The sequence below is a fragment of the Pan troglodytes genome, chromosome 1 (assembly GCF_028858775.2).
Source record: "Pan troglodytes isolate AG18354 chromosome 1, NHGRI_mPanTro3-v2.0_pri, whole genome shotgun sequence".
NCBI lineage: Eukaryota > Metazoa > Chordata > Mammalia > Primates > Hominidae > Pan > Pan troglodytes.
The window spans coordinates 89,420,361-89,435,985 of record NC_072398.2 but is presented as its reverse complement, the minus strand read 5'-3'; the positions used below and the strand labels follow the sequence as shown (position 1 = coordinate 89,435,985).

Genomic DNA, 15,625 nt, shown 5'->3' with positions numbered 1-15,625 from the left:
CATATCTAAAAGCACAGCACTTAATCCTTTACCTTGTCTATGATGCAAAGACCTTTGTTCACATGTTTGTCTGCTGACCCTCTTCCCACTATTGTCTTGTGACCATGACACATCCCCCTCTTGGAGAAACACCCACGAATGATCAATAAATACTAAGGGAACTCAGAGGCTGGCAGGATCCTCCATATGCTGAACGCTGGTTCCCTGGGTCCCCTTATTTCTTTCTCTATACTTTGTCTCTGTGTCTTTTTCTTTTCCAAGTCTCTCATTCCACCTTACGAGAAACACCCACAGGTGTGGAGGGGCAACCCACCCCTTCACATAAGTATATTGCAGGACCTTCTACTCTAGGTATAGAAAACGGTTCTTGAATACAGCCTGGTTTACCTACTTCTACTCTCTGGAAGTGGTTGCCTCTGCTTTCTCCAAGATGACCTATGTTTTCAATAAAAATAGCCCGTGTGTGCAGCTGAGTGATTTTCTCAGCTTACCTCCTGTTTCTATTTATTTTGAACTTCCTGTACATCAGTTAGCCTAAACTAATCCAATACCTTTCTATGTGGGCTTTCTATATGCCAGGTGATAGTCCACTTGACTAGACAAAAGGTATACCCACAACTATTTTTGAGATAGGCCTCTACTTTGGTTCAGTATGTCAATGTGCCATGGAAAAAATGCCCTTAAAATTCTTAAAAGCCATTTTGCCTAGCTGAGAGAATCTAATAGTCACTATTTTAAATCACTCTGTGGTCTTAAGAAAGTCTTGTAGCCACACCCTTGATTTAATTTGTACCCTGAGAACATTTCTAACTTTGAGAATCTTTTGGCAGTAGGAGAGACTGGAAATGTGAGACAGTTTTATTTCTCACCTAGCATATCCTGGGCACTCCATATTTGCTTTAAATTCTGCTTGCAAATGGAGCAATTCATTTTTTTTTTTGGTTCATCTCTCTCTTCCTATACCCTATTATCTATCACCTTTAAAAAGCTAATTGGCCCCTTCAGCATTCTAAATGGAAACTTCCTTAAGCCAAATCTACAAGTTCATTAAGTACATTTTTTATCTTCCAAGTTTCTGGAGATGACAGTTTTGCCAGTTATTCTACTACTATATAATGTGATTTGCCCTTTATCAGCCTCCAGTAGCAGTTTCCTCTCAGGTCCTCAGGCTCCACTAATAATCTACTCGCTGCACCTACTGCCTCTTCCAGCCACTCAACCCCAAAGCCAATGCCGCATAGTTTAGCTTTTTGTTACAGCAACATACCATTTCTGGGTATAAATTTTTATATCTGGCCGGGCGCGGTGGCTCACGACTGTAATCCCAGAACTTTGGGAGGCCGAGGCAGGCGGATCACCTGAGATCAGGAGTTCGAGACCAGCCTGGCCAACATGACAAAACCCTGTCTCTAATAAAAATACAAAAATTAGCCAGTCATAGTGGCAGACACCTGTAATCCCAGCTACTCAGGAGGCTGAGGCAGGATAATCGGATAATCACTTGAATCTGGAGAGCGGAGGTTGCAGTGAGCTGGGATTGCGCCACTATCTCAGCCTGGGCCACAGCAAGACTCCATCTCAAAGAAAAAAAAAAAAAAAAAATATATATATATATATATATATATATATATATATATATATATAATATATATATAATCAGTTTTCCATTCCTATGAAGTAAATGACCATATATATATATACACATATAGAGAGAGATAGATATAGATATGTAGATAGATATAGATATAGATATAGATCAGTTTTCCATTCCTATGAAGTAAATGACCCCAAAATTTAGTGGCTTAACAGCAATTTCTATTTCTCATGATTCTGTGAGTTAGCTGGGTCACTATTCTACTGGTCATACCTAGGATCATTCATGAAGCTGCATCCAGCTTGGGGACTGGGCTCAACTGGCCTCTCCTACCATACGGTATATAATTCAGGGCTTCTTTATAGCATAAAGGTCTTAGGGTTCCAAGATGACAAGACCCAACATGCAAGTGCTTATCATACCTCTGCTTCTATCACATTTGTTTTATTTTATTTTATTTTATTTTATTTTATTTTATTTTATTTTATTTTATTTTATTTTATTTTTTGAGATGGAGTTTCACTTGTTGCCCAGGCTGGAGAGCAGTGGTACAGTCTTCGCTCACTGCAACCTCTGCCTCCCGGTTTCAAGCAATTCTCCTGCCTCAGCCTCCCAAGTAGCTGGGATTACAGGCATGTGCCATCACGCCCGGCTAATTTTGTATTTTTAGTAGAGATGGGGTTTCACCATGTTGGTCAGGCTAGTCTCAAACTCCTGATCTCAAGTGATCCACCCGCCTTGGCCTCCCAAAGTGCTGAAATTACAGGCATGAGCCACCGCGTCTGGCCCACATTTGTTTATATCACGTTAGCCAAAGCAAGTACAAGGCTGAGTCCAGTACAAATGTAGGAGAGGCATGTATAAGGGTGTGGATACTAGGAGGTGTAATCCATTCAGGTCATTGCTATAACAATCTGCTCCAAAACCAAAATGTAAGTTTCATGCTTTTATCTGCATCTTTAGTCAAGTATATAGCCCAATATCTTGTTCACTTGGACTTATTTGGCATATTTGTTTAATTGAATTAAAGAGGTAGAAAGTTTTAGAAACACAAGGACCAGAAAGGCTGAAACTATTATAGTTTTGGAAAGCCAAAAGACTATAGAGCAAAGCTAACCATTAAAAAACATTTTTTCACCATTTTTCCATATTCTTGTGAATCAAATATGTTTTCTGACCAAAGGGATTTAGGGTATCATAATTTTCAAATAAATGACTGACTCATCAACCTTGTCTCTGTTATGGTCATAGCTATTCCAGAAATAAATTCCATGTGAATTTGCAAATTTTCTCATCCTAAATAACTGTTTGAACATCTGAATAATCACACAATGTAGATTCCTCCGTATTTGCACAGGAGAAAAAGAATTAAATAGAATTACTGGCATTTCAAACTCAGTATTTGAATTTTGCTAAGATTAGACGCTAGACTTGATTTGTCTTTCCCATCTGAGGATATAGGTATATTTAGTTTTTCACTAAAATAAAGAGAATCATGGCTGTGTTTTAATGGCCTCAAAGGTTCTTTTCCTAACAGTCATTTTCTCCAGAAGAGGTTGAGGTTTTTCATCAACAGTAGTGGATAATGATGAGCACATTTTGAAACTGACTAATGATTAATGATATCTTCCTTTCAAGGATTGATAGACCATAAAACTCTGCGCTAAAAGACACATTCTTCCCTTGCTACCAATTGTGAGTCTAAGAATCCAGGTATGTTTGCACTATTTTTTTCCCATGAAGCAGAATATCCCATCAAAGTGTAACAAGGGGATTCACTGAGAACTCAATTTGCATGTGGTGGTTTTTTTATTTTGTTCTGTTCTGTTTTGTCTATTTGCTTGCTTGTAATACAACTACCCCTCTGCCTAAGTTTCCAGTTCTAGCAAATGATGTTCCTACCCCAACGTAGGAGACAGGAGGGGTTCCTGAACCTATTTTTTGGGACCAGATGGGGCCAGTAATGCATTCTCTATTTGAAACTCCTGCTACCAATTGGTCTTGATAAGTATGTGCAGCCTATTGTGATGCTGATGATAACAATAGCCAGTGTTTATTGATCCCTCACTGTGCCAAGCATTGTTCAAAGCACTTTATAGGATTAACTCATTTAATTGTCAAAATTCTCTGAGGTAGGCATTATGATTTATTTCTACTTTATAGAGAAGGGCACTGAGGTGTAAAGCAATTTATTCGGGGTTAAATAGTTTCAAATGGCAGAGCCAGGATTTGAACCCACCACCAACTCTATTGCTTCAAAGACGCTGGGCTCAGGCAGAATTCAGAATTTTTTCCTACATCTGTGTCCTTGGGACTGTATCCTCAGTAGGAAGTCACTGATACTCACAGGCTTCGATGTTAGTTGACCTATCTGACTTTCTGATGCTTTGCACAAATTGTTAATAGAAAGGCAATTATCAATGACATCTCAGCCTAGATTGTCTCCTTGATGGTTGGGGAGACTATATTATCCTAGAATCCAAATGGGATTTCTACCCAGGCCACTATCTGTGCTGATATGTCATGGCCTCCAACCCCACAAAGCTTGAACTCTCATGTGCCACGCGCCCTCCCTAGTCACCACCACCATGTCCCACCCTTACACACAGTCAGTCCAAATGTGTTTCCTGAGGGTGTACTGTATGTCAGGCTCATAGTATACACAGAAGATAGACCCACATACTGGGAGCTTTCATTCCCAACAGCCCAGACTTCCAATTTGAGAAACATGATTACTTTGGGGAAACACCAACCTGGAAGTCATTGGTGGGGAGAAATGTTTTAGGAAAGACTCAGACTAAACCACCTTTGTAGTCCCTTCCAACCCCACCTCCATCCTCTTAATTTCTCTGTAAGGCAAGCATTTATTAGTTTGATTTCAACACACACACTTGTACCTGTAATTACTATATAATGTCTGTTTACTTTTTTAAACGAAAATGAATTTAAATTAATCTTGTTTTGTGAATTTCAAGTCACCCCCTGAGATAAATGAAGACACTCCAGGGTGTCATCAAACCAGTGCTGGGAATCCTACTCTACTAAGTAGAGAAGAGAGCTCATTAAACCTTGAAGGAGCCAGAGGGGAGACATGTATATAGACATAGAGCACACTAAAAAGAGAGTTTTGTATGTGCATTATACACACACACAAATACACGTGAAAGGTAGTACACCAAAATGTGGTTATCTTTAGGTGACTTGTTCCTCGTAAACTTAATATGAATGCCACTCATGACTAAGCTCTCTGCACCAGAGAGGAGATCCTGGGAGCAACATTTCCAAAATCCTTCCCATAGATCTTGAGTGCCAATGAGAGGCACCTGTGAAAGATTTGGAAACAAAAGAGAGACCATCGTTTGCCAGAGACAGGTAAGTGCAGAGGCAGATGAGAGGCTGAAAACAGCGTCCAGGTGAATTTCTTGGGATCCCCCCACATGAGTGCTGGAGTCTGAGATCATTGGTGGGAATTTCCCAGAAGTTCCTGAGACTTACAGTGGAATTGCTTCCAGGCAAGATCTTAAAGAGAATCTCATTTAGATGTTACCAGCTCAGATCATCTGGTACCTTTGCTACTCAGCCCACCTGCCAGGTTTGTAAACCTTGAATTTCTCATATTGCTTCCTTTCATACTAGGAGAGCATAGAATGGCTTCTCCTTTCCTAATTGAACACCAACTAATATAAATAGGTAATAGGTGATGATTTTTAACATTTTGCATGTGTATGTGTTTTAATGCTTTTACAATAAACATATTATAATATAGCAATAAAAGCTTTAATATGTGTTTAATATATAATGTCATAAATATTCTAATACACATGCTGCAGAAGCTCAGAAGAGGGACACAAAACATGAATTGGAGCGGGGAAAGCTTCCTAGAGAAAGTGGTCTCTGTTCCCAAAGTGAAACTTAAGGAAGTTGAGATGTTGCTGCAGGCCAAAGGTAAGAGCAGGGCAGGAAAAAGGCACAGCATGGGCACAGGCACATAGGAGAGCTCTGCTTCTCTGACTGACTACACATTGTTCATTGTGACAAGACAAACACTGCTGCAGAGGAATGAGGTAAGGTGAGGCTGAAGGAAAAAGCAAGAGGCCTCATCCTGGAGGGCTTGATATACCAGTCTATAAATCTTGGGGGTTTGTCCTTAAAGACAATAAGGAGTTATTGAAGAACTGGAAAAGTAACATCTGTGCTCTGTAAAAGTCTCTGCAGGTTCACAGAGGGGAAATGTGTAGAGGCCGGAATACAGGAGGCCAGTCCAGGGATCCACAGAGATGATGGGTCCTAAGGAGGTTTTGGGGGAATGGGATTTGGGTGGGAAGAAGGTCTGCTACAGAGGGGAAAGGAGGGGCTTGTGTGAAAAAAGGTTGTCCATGGTGCCTTCTTTCCCCTAAGCTACAGGGAGGCTAGAGACATTTAAATTGGAGGATAATGACTGGGGCACTTTTTGCCTTGCCTGGAAACTAATGTAAAGGTAGGTAGAGTAGGAAGCAATGTTTCAAGCATTCCTCTAGAAAGGAAATCTGGAAACCAAGCCCTTCCTTGGAACAAAAAACAGGAAAGGTACATGTACATTAAGCCTGTTTTTCTTGGACATCTTTCTAACCCGTAGATAAAGCCAATGTGTTGTTCTAATCCAGGATTCTTAGGTGATTCTAATTGACCTCAAGTTTTCACCCAGGCCAGTTAGGCCCCTTTGAGGCCTCTCCCTCTGCTGATCAGCTCCTCCACCCATAGCCCTGCTCAGCTAAAACTTCTCAGCTCCAGAGAAGAGACACCTGGAGATCAACTCACTACCTCTGTGACCAGACCACTTTCTGGGTGCTACCGATGACCAAAGGAAAAACAGAGCTGCAGGACAAACAAGTCTTACACCAGGGCTTCTTAGTCATAGGTGTGCTTATGAGCCACCTGAGGATCTCACAGGTCGGGGGGCCTGAGATTCTGCATTTATCACAGGCTCCCATGTGACATCAACTGTGGATCACACCGTGAGAAGCACTGGTCTAAAGGTGGTGGAGGGAGCAGCCAGGAGTTTAGAAGGTGCCAGAAGGAAACCAGATGCTGACAGTTTGTGAGTTCCATTGGTTCATCATATTTGTTGCATCTGCACTGGAAAAATGAACCTATGCGGCCTATAGTTTTAGAGACCAAAAAACTTAAAACAAAGGGGAAAGAAAAAAAGCAATACACCAGTTTAGAAACTCCAAAGGTTTAGTGCTGTGATGAGCATATTAAAGATAAGAAAATAAAGTAAATAAAGGCAACTGTATTGGTTTTCTATTGCTGCATAACAAATTGCCACAAACTTAATGGCTAAAGAAACACCATTTATCATGTCAGTTCTGTAGGTCAGAAGTTGGCCACAGGTTAGCTGAACCTAAGCTCAGGGTCTCCTCAGGCTGATATCAAAGTGCCGGCCAGGCTATGGCTCAGCTGAGGCTCGAGGCAGTGTAAACAGAAGAAGTGGGAGAGTCCACCAACATGGTTTTGATCACAGAAGTGCCTCTTCCCTAACTGAATGCTCCCTCTTGATTCCACTCTCATCTGCCTTTGTTGAATGGCTTTTCAAAAACCAAAGCCTAGTCCCCACCTCCCTCCCCATCTCCAGCTCCCATGATGATAGCATCTGATGTGAGGCAGCATTCCCAACACCCCAACTTAAACTTTTAATGCGCTCCTGGGGTGATCTAAAAAAAAAAGAAAAAAACACCATAATTTTAAATGCCATAAAGGCAATTGACTTGTCAAAAGTACAAGAAATCAACTAGTAAATTGGGAGATTTCAGTTATGGTATGTTCTGCAACAGTATACGAATCACACATTTTTCAACAAGACAAAAAAAAGAGAAACAAGGAAAAGCTATCAGTGCCATCTTGTGGAAAGACCTATATTAAAATGTCCAAGGTAATCTGGCCACACCCCAGACCATTTCAGCGCCTCTACACCCAAAGCTGACACACATCCAACTGACACCAGGGTAGCTTCACTGTTTGTTTGCAGGTAATGGTTCTGGTAGAGGTTCCATTTTCATTGCTTGTTTCTTGTGCCGTGACCAATCATTAAATAATTTGTATATCATCTCTAACCATACAAATACCACAGCAACCTATACCTCCAACACCATACACACACAAAACTCATGCCCAGACTTCTCTGGTTGGTTCCCCCACAGACAGCATGGTTCTCCAAATATGGAAAATTTGCATTGATCTATCACAACATTCCTGCATACACACACTTAGACCACAACTGCTTACAGTATAATTCTTTCTTTTTGAATTAGCCTTTGTTTTAATTTTATTTTATTTCTTGAGTTTATTGTAAGTTATTTTTCTTCTTTCCTTCAAACAATATTTTTATCTATATTAGTTACATATTACTGCATAATAAATTACCCAAAATTTGATGGCTTAAAAGAATAAATATTTATTATCTCACAGTTTCTGTAGGTAAGGAATTCAGGAGAGGCTTAGCTGGGTTGTTCTGGCTCAGGGAATCCATGAGGCTATAATCAAGATGTTGGGTAAATCATCTAAAGTCTTCATGGGCTGGAGAATTCACTGCAACAGTAGTGAGCCAATGACTTGATGGTGGGTAGGAGGCTTCAGTTCCTCACCACATGGATCTCTCCACACAGCTGCTTGAGAGTTCTCACAACATGGCAGCTGGCTTCTTCCCAAAGCTTCCCATGGCAGGCCTTCTTTCCAAGAGAGAACAAGGCAAAAATTAAGTATTTCATGATGCAGCCTAGGAAGTCACACACCACCAGTTACACAATATCTTACTGGTTGCAAAAATCAGCCCTATCAATGTGGAAAAGCACTACACAGGCATGAAATGGCTCATTGGGTACCATCTTGGAAGCTAGCTGCCATACCATTTCTTCTTAGGTTCAGTTTCCAGATCATCAGATCTTAGGTGTGAAGTGTGTTTAGACATTAAAAAATCAGAACACTGAGGACACTGAGAATTCTGACTGTAGTCCAAGGGCCACAGGAACCTGAACCCAGGCAATCCTTTGCATTGGTGGAACACAGGGACCTACCTGGAGGAAGAAATTCTCTGACTCCAATTGCACCCCTAATTGCCACTAGCATCAAGCCAAACAGGGGCCTCAATATGAACAAGAACTAAGTCAAAACATTCTTATCAGCTGGAAAAAGGGAAGCTGCGATGCCCTAAAAAATGTTCTGTTAAGCCTTATTTTTTACTTTTAAGTTCAGGGGTACATGTGAAGAATGTGCAGGTTTGTTACATACGTAAAAGTGTGCCATGGTGGTTTGCTGCACAGATCATCCCATCACCTAGGTTTTAAGCCCAGCATCCATTAGCTATTCTTCCTGATGTTCTCCCTCCCCAAGTCCCCACCCCAGACAGGCCCCAGCATTTGTTGTTCCCCATCCCCATGTGTCCGTGTTCTCATCATTCAGCTCCCACTTATAAGTAAGAATATGCAGTGTTTGGTTTTCTGTTCCTGTGTTAGTTTGCTGAGAATAATGGCTTCCAGTTCCATCCATGTCCCTGCAAGGGAATGATCTCATTGCTTTTTATGGCTGTATCATATTCCGTGGTGTATATGTACCACATTTTCTTTATCACTGATGGACATTTAGGTTGATTCCATGTCTTTGCTATTGCGAATGTGATGCAATAAGCATACGGTGCATGTATCTTTATAAAAGAATGACTTGTATTCCTTTGGGTATATACCCAGTAATGGGATTGCTGGGTCTGCTGAGCTTTTCATTGGACAGTAGACAAAATGGAAAGAAAAATCCCTCTCTTCATAAGACATTTCTGGTAGTTCCAATTCAAGCTTATCTTTCCCCCACTGACTTCTTTTGCACTTGTTTTTACTGCACAATTAGCTTTTTAATATGTATTATCTGATTGTCTTTGATGAGCAATTTAGTACTTTATTATATGTCCTGAGAATAATTACATCGGAGTCTAAATCCCCCGCAAGGATGTTGTAAATTCCTTGAAGTCAGGGAAATTTCTTAAGCTTACTACTCAGCCCACCATTAGTGTCAATAGATTGTTCTCCAGGAACACGGCCCCTCCAAAGCACTCAAATACACAAGCCATCACACACATGCACACTACAAGAGCAGTGCTCTATAAAGAACAAGCTTTATTTGTCCCATTTCACAAAAATAGTAATTAGACATAGCCAAGATCATACTGACACAGCCATTCTTTATTTAAAAGCACAGTCAAGTAAAAAATACACTTCAAAGAGATACTACCCAATACTCAACACAGTCCTCAAACTTGTGCATTTAAAAAGAATTACAAATACACATTGCCACATGGTCCGACAGACTCACATTCACTCCTAGAAATGTACCTTCACGGTCTTGCCAATGCATTCTTCTTATTAATTTCCCATTCATTTGTTTACTTAACATTTTGAGCCCTGTGGCTCAGGCTCCATATTAGATGTGTGGAATTCAAAAACAGAACAACGCATTCTTGCCTCCTCTGCAAACAAGTATCCTCAATCCAATGACATTACTATACTGAGAAGACATATTTATACAAGGTGAGATGGGAGAAAAAAAAAAAGCCTAAATCTTCCTGAGGGTCAGGTAACTCTGTACAGAGGAGAGAATAAAAGAAGGTCAGTATTATGTATGTGGGCAGACAAGAAGGTGGTTAGTTGCAGAAGTCCTGTTAATTGCAGAAGTCTGAGCCAGGAAACCATCAGAGAGGGTTTTTCCTTACAGTTTGAGGCCCCTTGGGCCCAAGACAAAACATCATATGGCACCCTTGACATATGGCACCCTTGACAAAGCTTAAGGCAGGGACCCTGGGCCCTTTCCACTCTGGGTCTGCTGGAAGGGAAGGGCAGAGCTTCCTAAAAAGGGAGCCAACTGGCCTCTCCACACGGAGGCCCTAATGGTTTGATGGATGCACTGCTAGCCCTGCAGAAACCCACAAGAGGGAGAGAATCGTTGGTAGGGGACTCAGGGAAGAGGAAGATCTCGGTCTCCCAAAACAATTTTCTCCTTCTGGAGAATATGGGCTTCGAGTTGTCAAGGAGGCAAAGAAGGAGCACATAGGAGGGTAGGGAGTGAAGTGGAAACTTCCCTGATGAGTAGGGGAAGCAAAGAAAGGAGAACAAGGCAAAGGGACTAAGAAAAGATTAACTTACAAGAACAAATGCTAGAGTCTTGTCTCCAGAGGTAGTGCAACCAGAAATCCTGAAGAGCAGTTGAATTGAGAAGAGAAGTGGGAGGTCAGGGGGTGGGGGGAAGAGGTGACTGGTGGCTGAGAGGCCATGGCTAGGAAAGAGAGAAAGGAATAAACTGGGGAGGGCTGGTAACATTGATAGGAATTTATGTAGGAAATGAGAGTGCAAACAGGAAGGGCTTAATTAGGGCTGTGATTGTCTGGAAGGAGAAAAAGGGGAGATTTGGCAGCTCCTGGAACCTGGGGAAAGTAATTGTCTGGGTAAATGGTAAGTGTATTTCCCACAGGGTCAGAGCAGGCTTTGATCTTTAGGAGAAGACAAATTGCTTTCCATCTTGCTGAAGCCAAAGGCTTAAATGGTCAGACGTGTGTCATAGGTAGGTGCAAAGGGAAGGAAATATAATACATCCTCATGGCCAAGTGCCCTGGGCTTGGATCACTGTGTCCTTGGCCAAGTTAACCAACTTCTTTAAGCTTCCAATGATTCATGTACAAAAAAAGATACAAAAATACCTTTCACATGTGGTTCTTCCAGAAAGCGCTTGGCACAGGGCCTGGTACATAAACAAATTCAATAAGGGTTAACTATTTTCATAATTACAGTTAGTCTGCATCGCTAGAAGCACATTATTCAAATGAGGATATGGACTGGTCAGATGACAGTGGAAACGGTGTTCAGATCTAGGGGCCCCCACCTAGTAAGAACAACACTAATCAACTCTAGCCTGCCCAGGGGACAGTGACCCAGAGAACTAGGAAACCTTGAAAAATGAAGAAATATGAAATACTAATAAAAATTAAGAAAACCCACAAGCGTTTAACCCAGATAATATTTGGGGACATGAGGGGGTTATGTGAAGAGAAAACAATGTTCCATTTAACTTTAGGAAATGGCGATATTATTAAAGATTTTGGAGGCATTAGTCATCATCCTTTGGTCAAGTTTATTAACCTCTCCAGTGCCTCTGTTTTTTCATCCATAAAATGGGATTCATTAGATCACCTATCTTATAAGATTACTGTGACAATTAAATGAGTCAGTATGTGCTAAGTGCTTAGAAGACTATCTAGCACATAATAAATGCTCAATAAGTCCTGAGGAGCAACTGGATTGACAGGAGAAGTTGGTGCTGGTTATTATTATTACTATAATTATTACTCTGGGTAAGTTTTTAATAGTTCCAGCAATGAAAAAATGAGAATAGCCTCCTTGCAGCAGTAATTCCCTCTTACTGGAACAGTTCAAAAAGTCGTTGATAATGACCAGTCAATCATTAGAGAGGAGACTCCTCGTCCTGGGAGAAAGCCGATTTGTCATCTCTTAAACCCCAGGGCATCCAGCGTGAAGGAGGTAGAACTAGGCCGGCCCGCGAGGAGGCAGGGGCAGGCGCCAGTGACGCAATGACTGCAACATGCCGCCAGGGTGCAGCAGAGCCCGACCCCGGGTTGTTCCATCCGCAGCAAACAATTCCTAACTCGCTCCAGGTCTTCCTTCTTAGCTGAGTGGGTTGAACCCCGTGGAAGTAACCCCCCGCCCATTATGATGATCCAGCCAATCACCGCGTGATCTGCTCGGACGGGGCGGGATCGCGGCGCTTCCCTCGGTCGCTCAGAGACTGGGTTACGCGTTCCAGCCCCGCCCCAGGCTCTGGGCCAATCCCCGCGGCTGGGCAGAGCGTCCCCGAGGGCGGCGCCCCGCAGACCACGTGGCCCGGGAGGCGCCGAGGCCAGGTAGGTGGTGAGTTACTTGGCTCGGAGCGGGCGAGGGGACGCGTGGGCGGAGCGGGGCTGGCCAGCCTCGGCCCCCATGACCCGCTGTCCTGTGCCCTTTCCCAGCGATGGGCGTGCAGCCCCCCAACTTCTCCTGGGTGCTTCCGGGCCGGCTGGCGGGGCTGGCGCTGCCGCGGCTCCCCGCCCACTACCAGTTCCTGTTGGACCTGGGCGTGCGGCACCTGGTGTCCCTGACGGAGCGCGGGCCCCCTCACAGCGACAGCTGCCCCGGCCTCACCCTGCACCGCCTGCGCATCCCCGACTTCTGCCCGCCGGCCCCCGACCAGATCGACCGCTTCGTGCAGATCGTGGACGAGGCCAACGCACGGGGAGAGGTCAGCGGGCGGGGTCAGCGCAGGGAGGGAGGGGCCTGGAAGGTCAGCGGGGGACACGGGCGGAGCTGGGGAGACCGGGCCTGGGATAACTTAACTGGGCTCGGGGAGGCAGACAGTAGGGCCGGGAGACTGGGAAGCCAGTGCGGGGGAGGGAAGCGCTAAACGGAAGGAACTAAAGAGAGGGCGAAGCAGTGCGAACTGGGCTTGAGGAGAGGCAGTGAAAACCAGCTAATACTGTGAGTTGTGAAGGAGAAGGGTGTGGACAGACACCTGGGAGAGGTGGGGGTTGAAGTCAGGTGGAGGCTGTTTACCATTTTCTAGAGTAAAGCTGTCCAAATATAATGGAACCTAAGTGGCTCCATGTAATGTTAATTTTTCTAGCAACGGCATTCTTAAAAAGCAGGGAAGCAGATAAAATTAACTTTGGTGATCTTAATGAGATATTTTCATTCTTTTTTCTACTACCTCTTCATACCCTGTTGCGTTTTTCACACTACATCTCAATTTGGACTAGCCACGTTTCAAGTACACAGCCACAGTAGCCGTGGCTACTGTCTTCTGTATTGAACACCACAGGTGGAGGGCTGTGTAGAGGTGGACAGCTCTTGAACCAGCCAGTGCAGAGGCCTCCTAGCCACCTAGTGCAGGAACAGCCCTCCCTGACTTTGCTGCAGAGCCCTGGACCTGGCACAGAAGAAGGAGCTATGGGGAGAACCAAGTGAGGGGCAGGAAACAGTTGTGGGTGGGGGAGTTGAGTGGCACCCATCGAGCCCCCTCTTCATAGGCTGTGGGAGTGCACTGTGCTCTGGGCTTTGGCCGCACTGGCACCATGCTGGCCTGTTACCTGGTGAAGGAGCGGGGCTTGGCTGCAGGAGATGCCATTGCTGAAATCCGACGACTACGACCCGGCTCCATCGAGACCTATGAGCAGGAGAAAGCAGTCTTCCAGTTCTACCAGCGAACGAAATAAGGGGCCTTAGTACCCTTCTACCAGGCCCTCACTCCCCTTCCCCATGTTGTCGATGGGGCCAGAGATGAAGGGAAGTGGACTTAAGTATTAAACCGTCTAGCTCCCATTGGCTGAAGACACTGAAGTAGCCCACCCCTGCAGGCAGGTCCTGATTGAAGGGGAGGCTTGTACTGCTTTGTTGAATAAATGAGTTTTACGAACCAGGGCACGTTGCATGGTACTTTATAAAGCATTCCCACACATTAACTTACTTCAGCCTCACTGTAGCCCTGTGATACAGGAAAGACAGATGGGCCATCTCTGTTCTTTGGATGAGGTGGGCAAAGCTCAGAGAGGCCCATCTTCAACACTTCTAGAAAGTGGAAAGATGGGCCAGAACAGCAACACACATCTTCAACTCCTTGAAGATGCTGAAATGCTATGTATCTGTTCCCTGACAATATTTGATGTGTTTTCTGGGGGAGCTAGTCAATGAAAAGGATTCAGGTCCAGAATAGCCTGGCCTCCTGGCATTCCCAGGTCTCTGATGCTCACAGGCCAGGAGGCCCCTCCGTGTAGGCCCACCTGCTGCACACATGTCACCCTTGTTTATCTGGGGGTAGAGACAGCCTGGATGTCACACTCACAGATAACCACCATCTCCACCTCCACAGGGCTGGTCACCTCTTACCAACCTCAGGTGCTGCTCAGCTCATCTGGGCTCTCTGGCTCATTCTGCTGCCCCACAACCTCAGGCCGAAGGACGTGAGAACAGAGCCAATCTAGGCAGTTACGCAGAGCAGATATTTAACAATTAAATGAAGAGTTCCAGGGCTCTAAATCTTGGCCATGTTTCTCAGATGTTATCTCCAGTTATCCCCTATTGGACCCCATTCTGCCCCCTTGTTGGGCCCCGTTTTGCCAGCACCACTACACTTTTGACTTATGAGAAATGGGAAGAATGGCATATATCCGCCCAATGGACTCTTTACTGTAGGTCTGCCTGTGGTCTTTTCTGCAATAGCAGGCTGAATAAGATAGAAATTCACCATAAAATGTGTGAGTTCCTGTACGTACCTGTATGAGTTCTGTTAGATCTGGAGGCCGCACAGTGGAATGAGACATAATTCCTGCTCTCAGGAGCTCAGCCTGCTGGAGAAGATGGGCACAGATAGAGTCCACCACAGACAATGGATGCTATTGTAGACATGCCTCCCAGTTCCAGTGGAGACATAGAAGAGTGGGGAGTCAAGGGTTCCCCTGTAGATCTCATCTTTTGTATCGTAGACCAGAGACAGGCCTAGCCAACTGGTCCTCCTTTCTGCTGCTTTCCCCCTTCCACCACTAACCACCCAGTTCATCCCTGTCCAACTCAACCTTAAACAAGAGATATCAGCTGAAGTCTTGCCAATCTAAGGCCATAAGATGCCCTCTCCCCAGTTTAACTTTATTTGTCAAATCTGAGTGATCAGTTCCTTCAAGCTTAGTCTCCACCTAGCCTACTCAGGTGAGGATGTCTCCCAAAGAGAAGAAACCTACACATTCCAGGCATTCCAGCTGGAACAGAGGAATGAGAATGCAAATAGAGGATGCACTGAAACCCTTACCCGCCTGTCACCAAAAGTTCTGTCTACCCTGCTCTCCCCCATCCACCCCTCCCCCAACAGTATGGCCCCATTCTGTTTCTGATGCAAACCAGAACATCTTCCAAAGGGGTGTGTGTGTATTTTCATGTGAAGGGAGTAGGGCATGAAGGGTGTGAATGGGCCACTTCC

At 44.2% G+C, this 15,625-nt stretch overlaps 1 protein-coding gene across 2 annotated transcripts; it reads left to right on the top strand.

Moving 5' to 3' along the window:
- Positions 1-12,439: 12,439 nt before the first annotated feature.
- DUSP23 (dual specificity phosphatase 23) lies at positions 12,440-14,076 on the top strand. Of its 2 annotated transcripts, none has more exons than XM_001170819.8 (3): positions 12,440-12,527; positions 12,633-12,901; positions 13,686-14,076. In XM_001170819.8, the coding sequence occupies exons 2-3, from the start codon at positions 12,635-12,637 to the stop codon at positions 13,869-13,871; spliced, it is 453 nt and encodes a 150-aa protein (XP_001170819.1). In that variant the 5' UTR covers positions 12,440-12,527; positions 12,633-12,634; the 3' UTR covers positions 13,872-14,076. The 2 variants fall into 2 exon arrangements, with proteins under 2 accessions (XP_001170819.1, XP_009433657.1); XM_009435382.3 differs by having other exon boundaries at positions 12,495-12,534.
- The last annotated feature ends 1,549 nt before the right edge of the window (positions 14,077-15,625 follow it).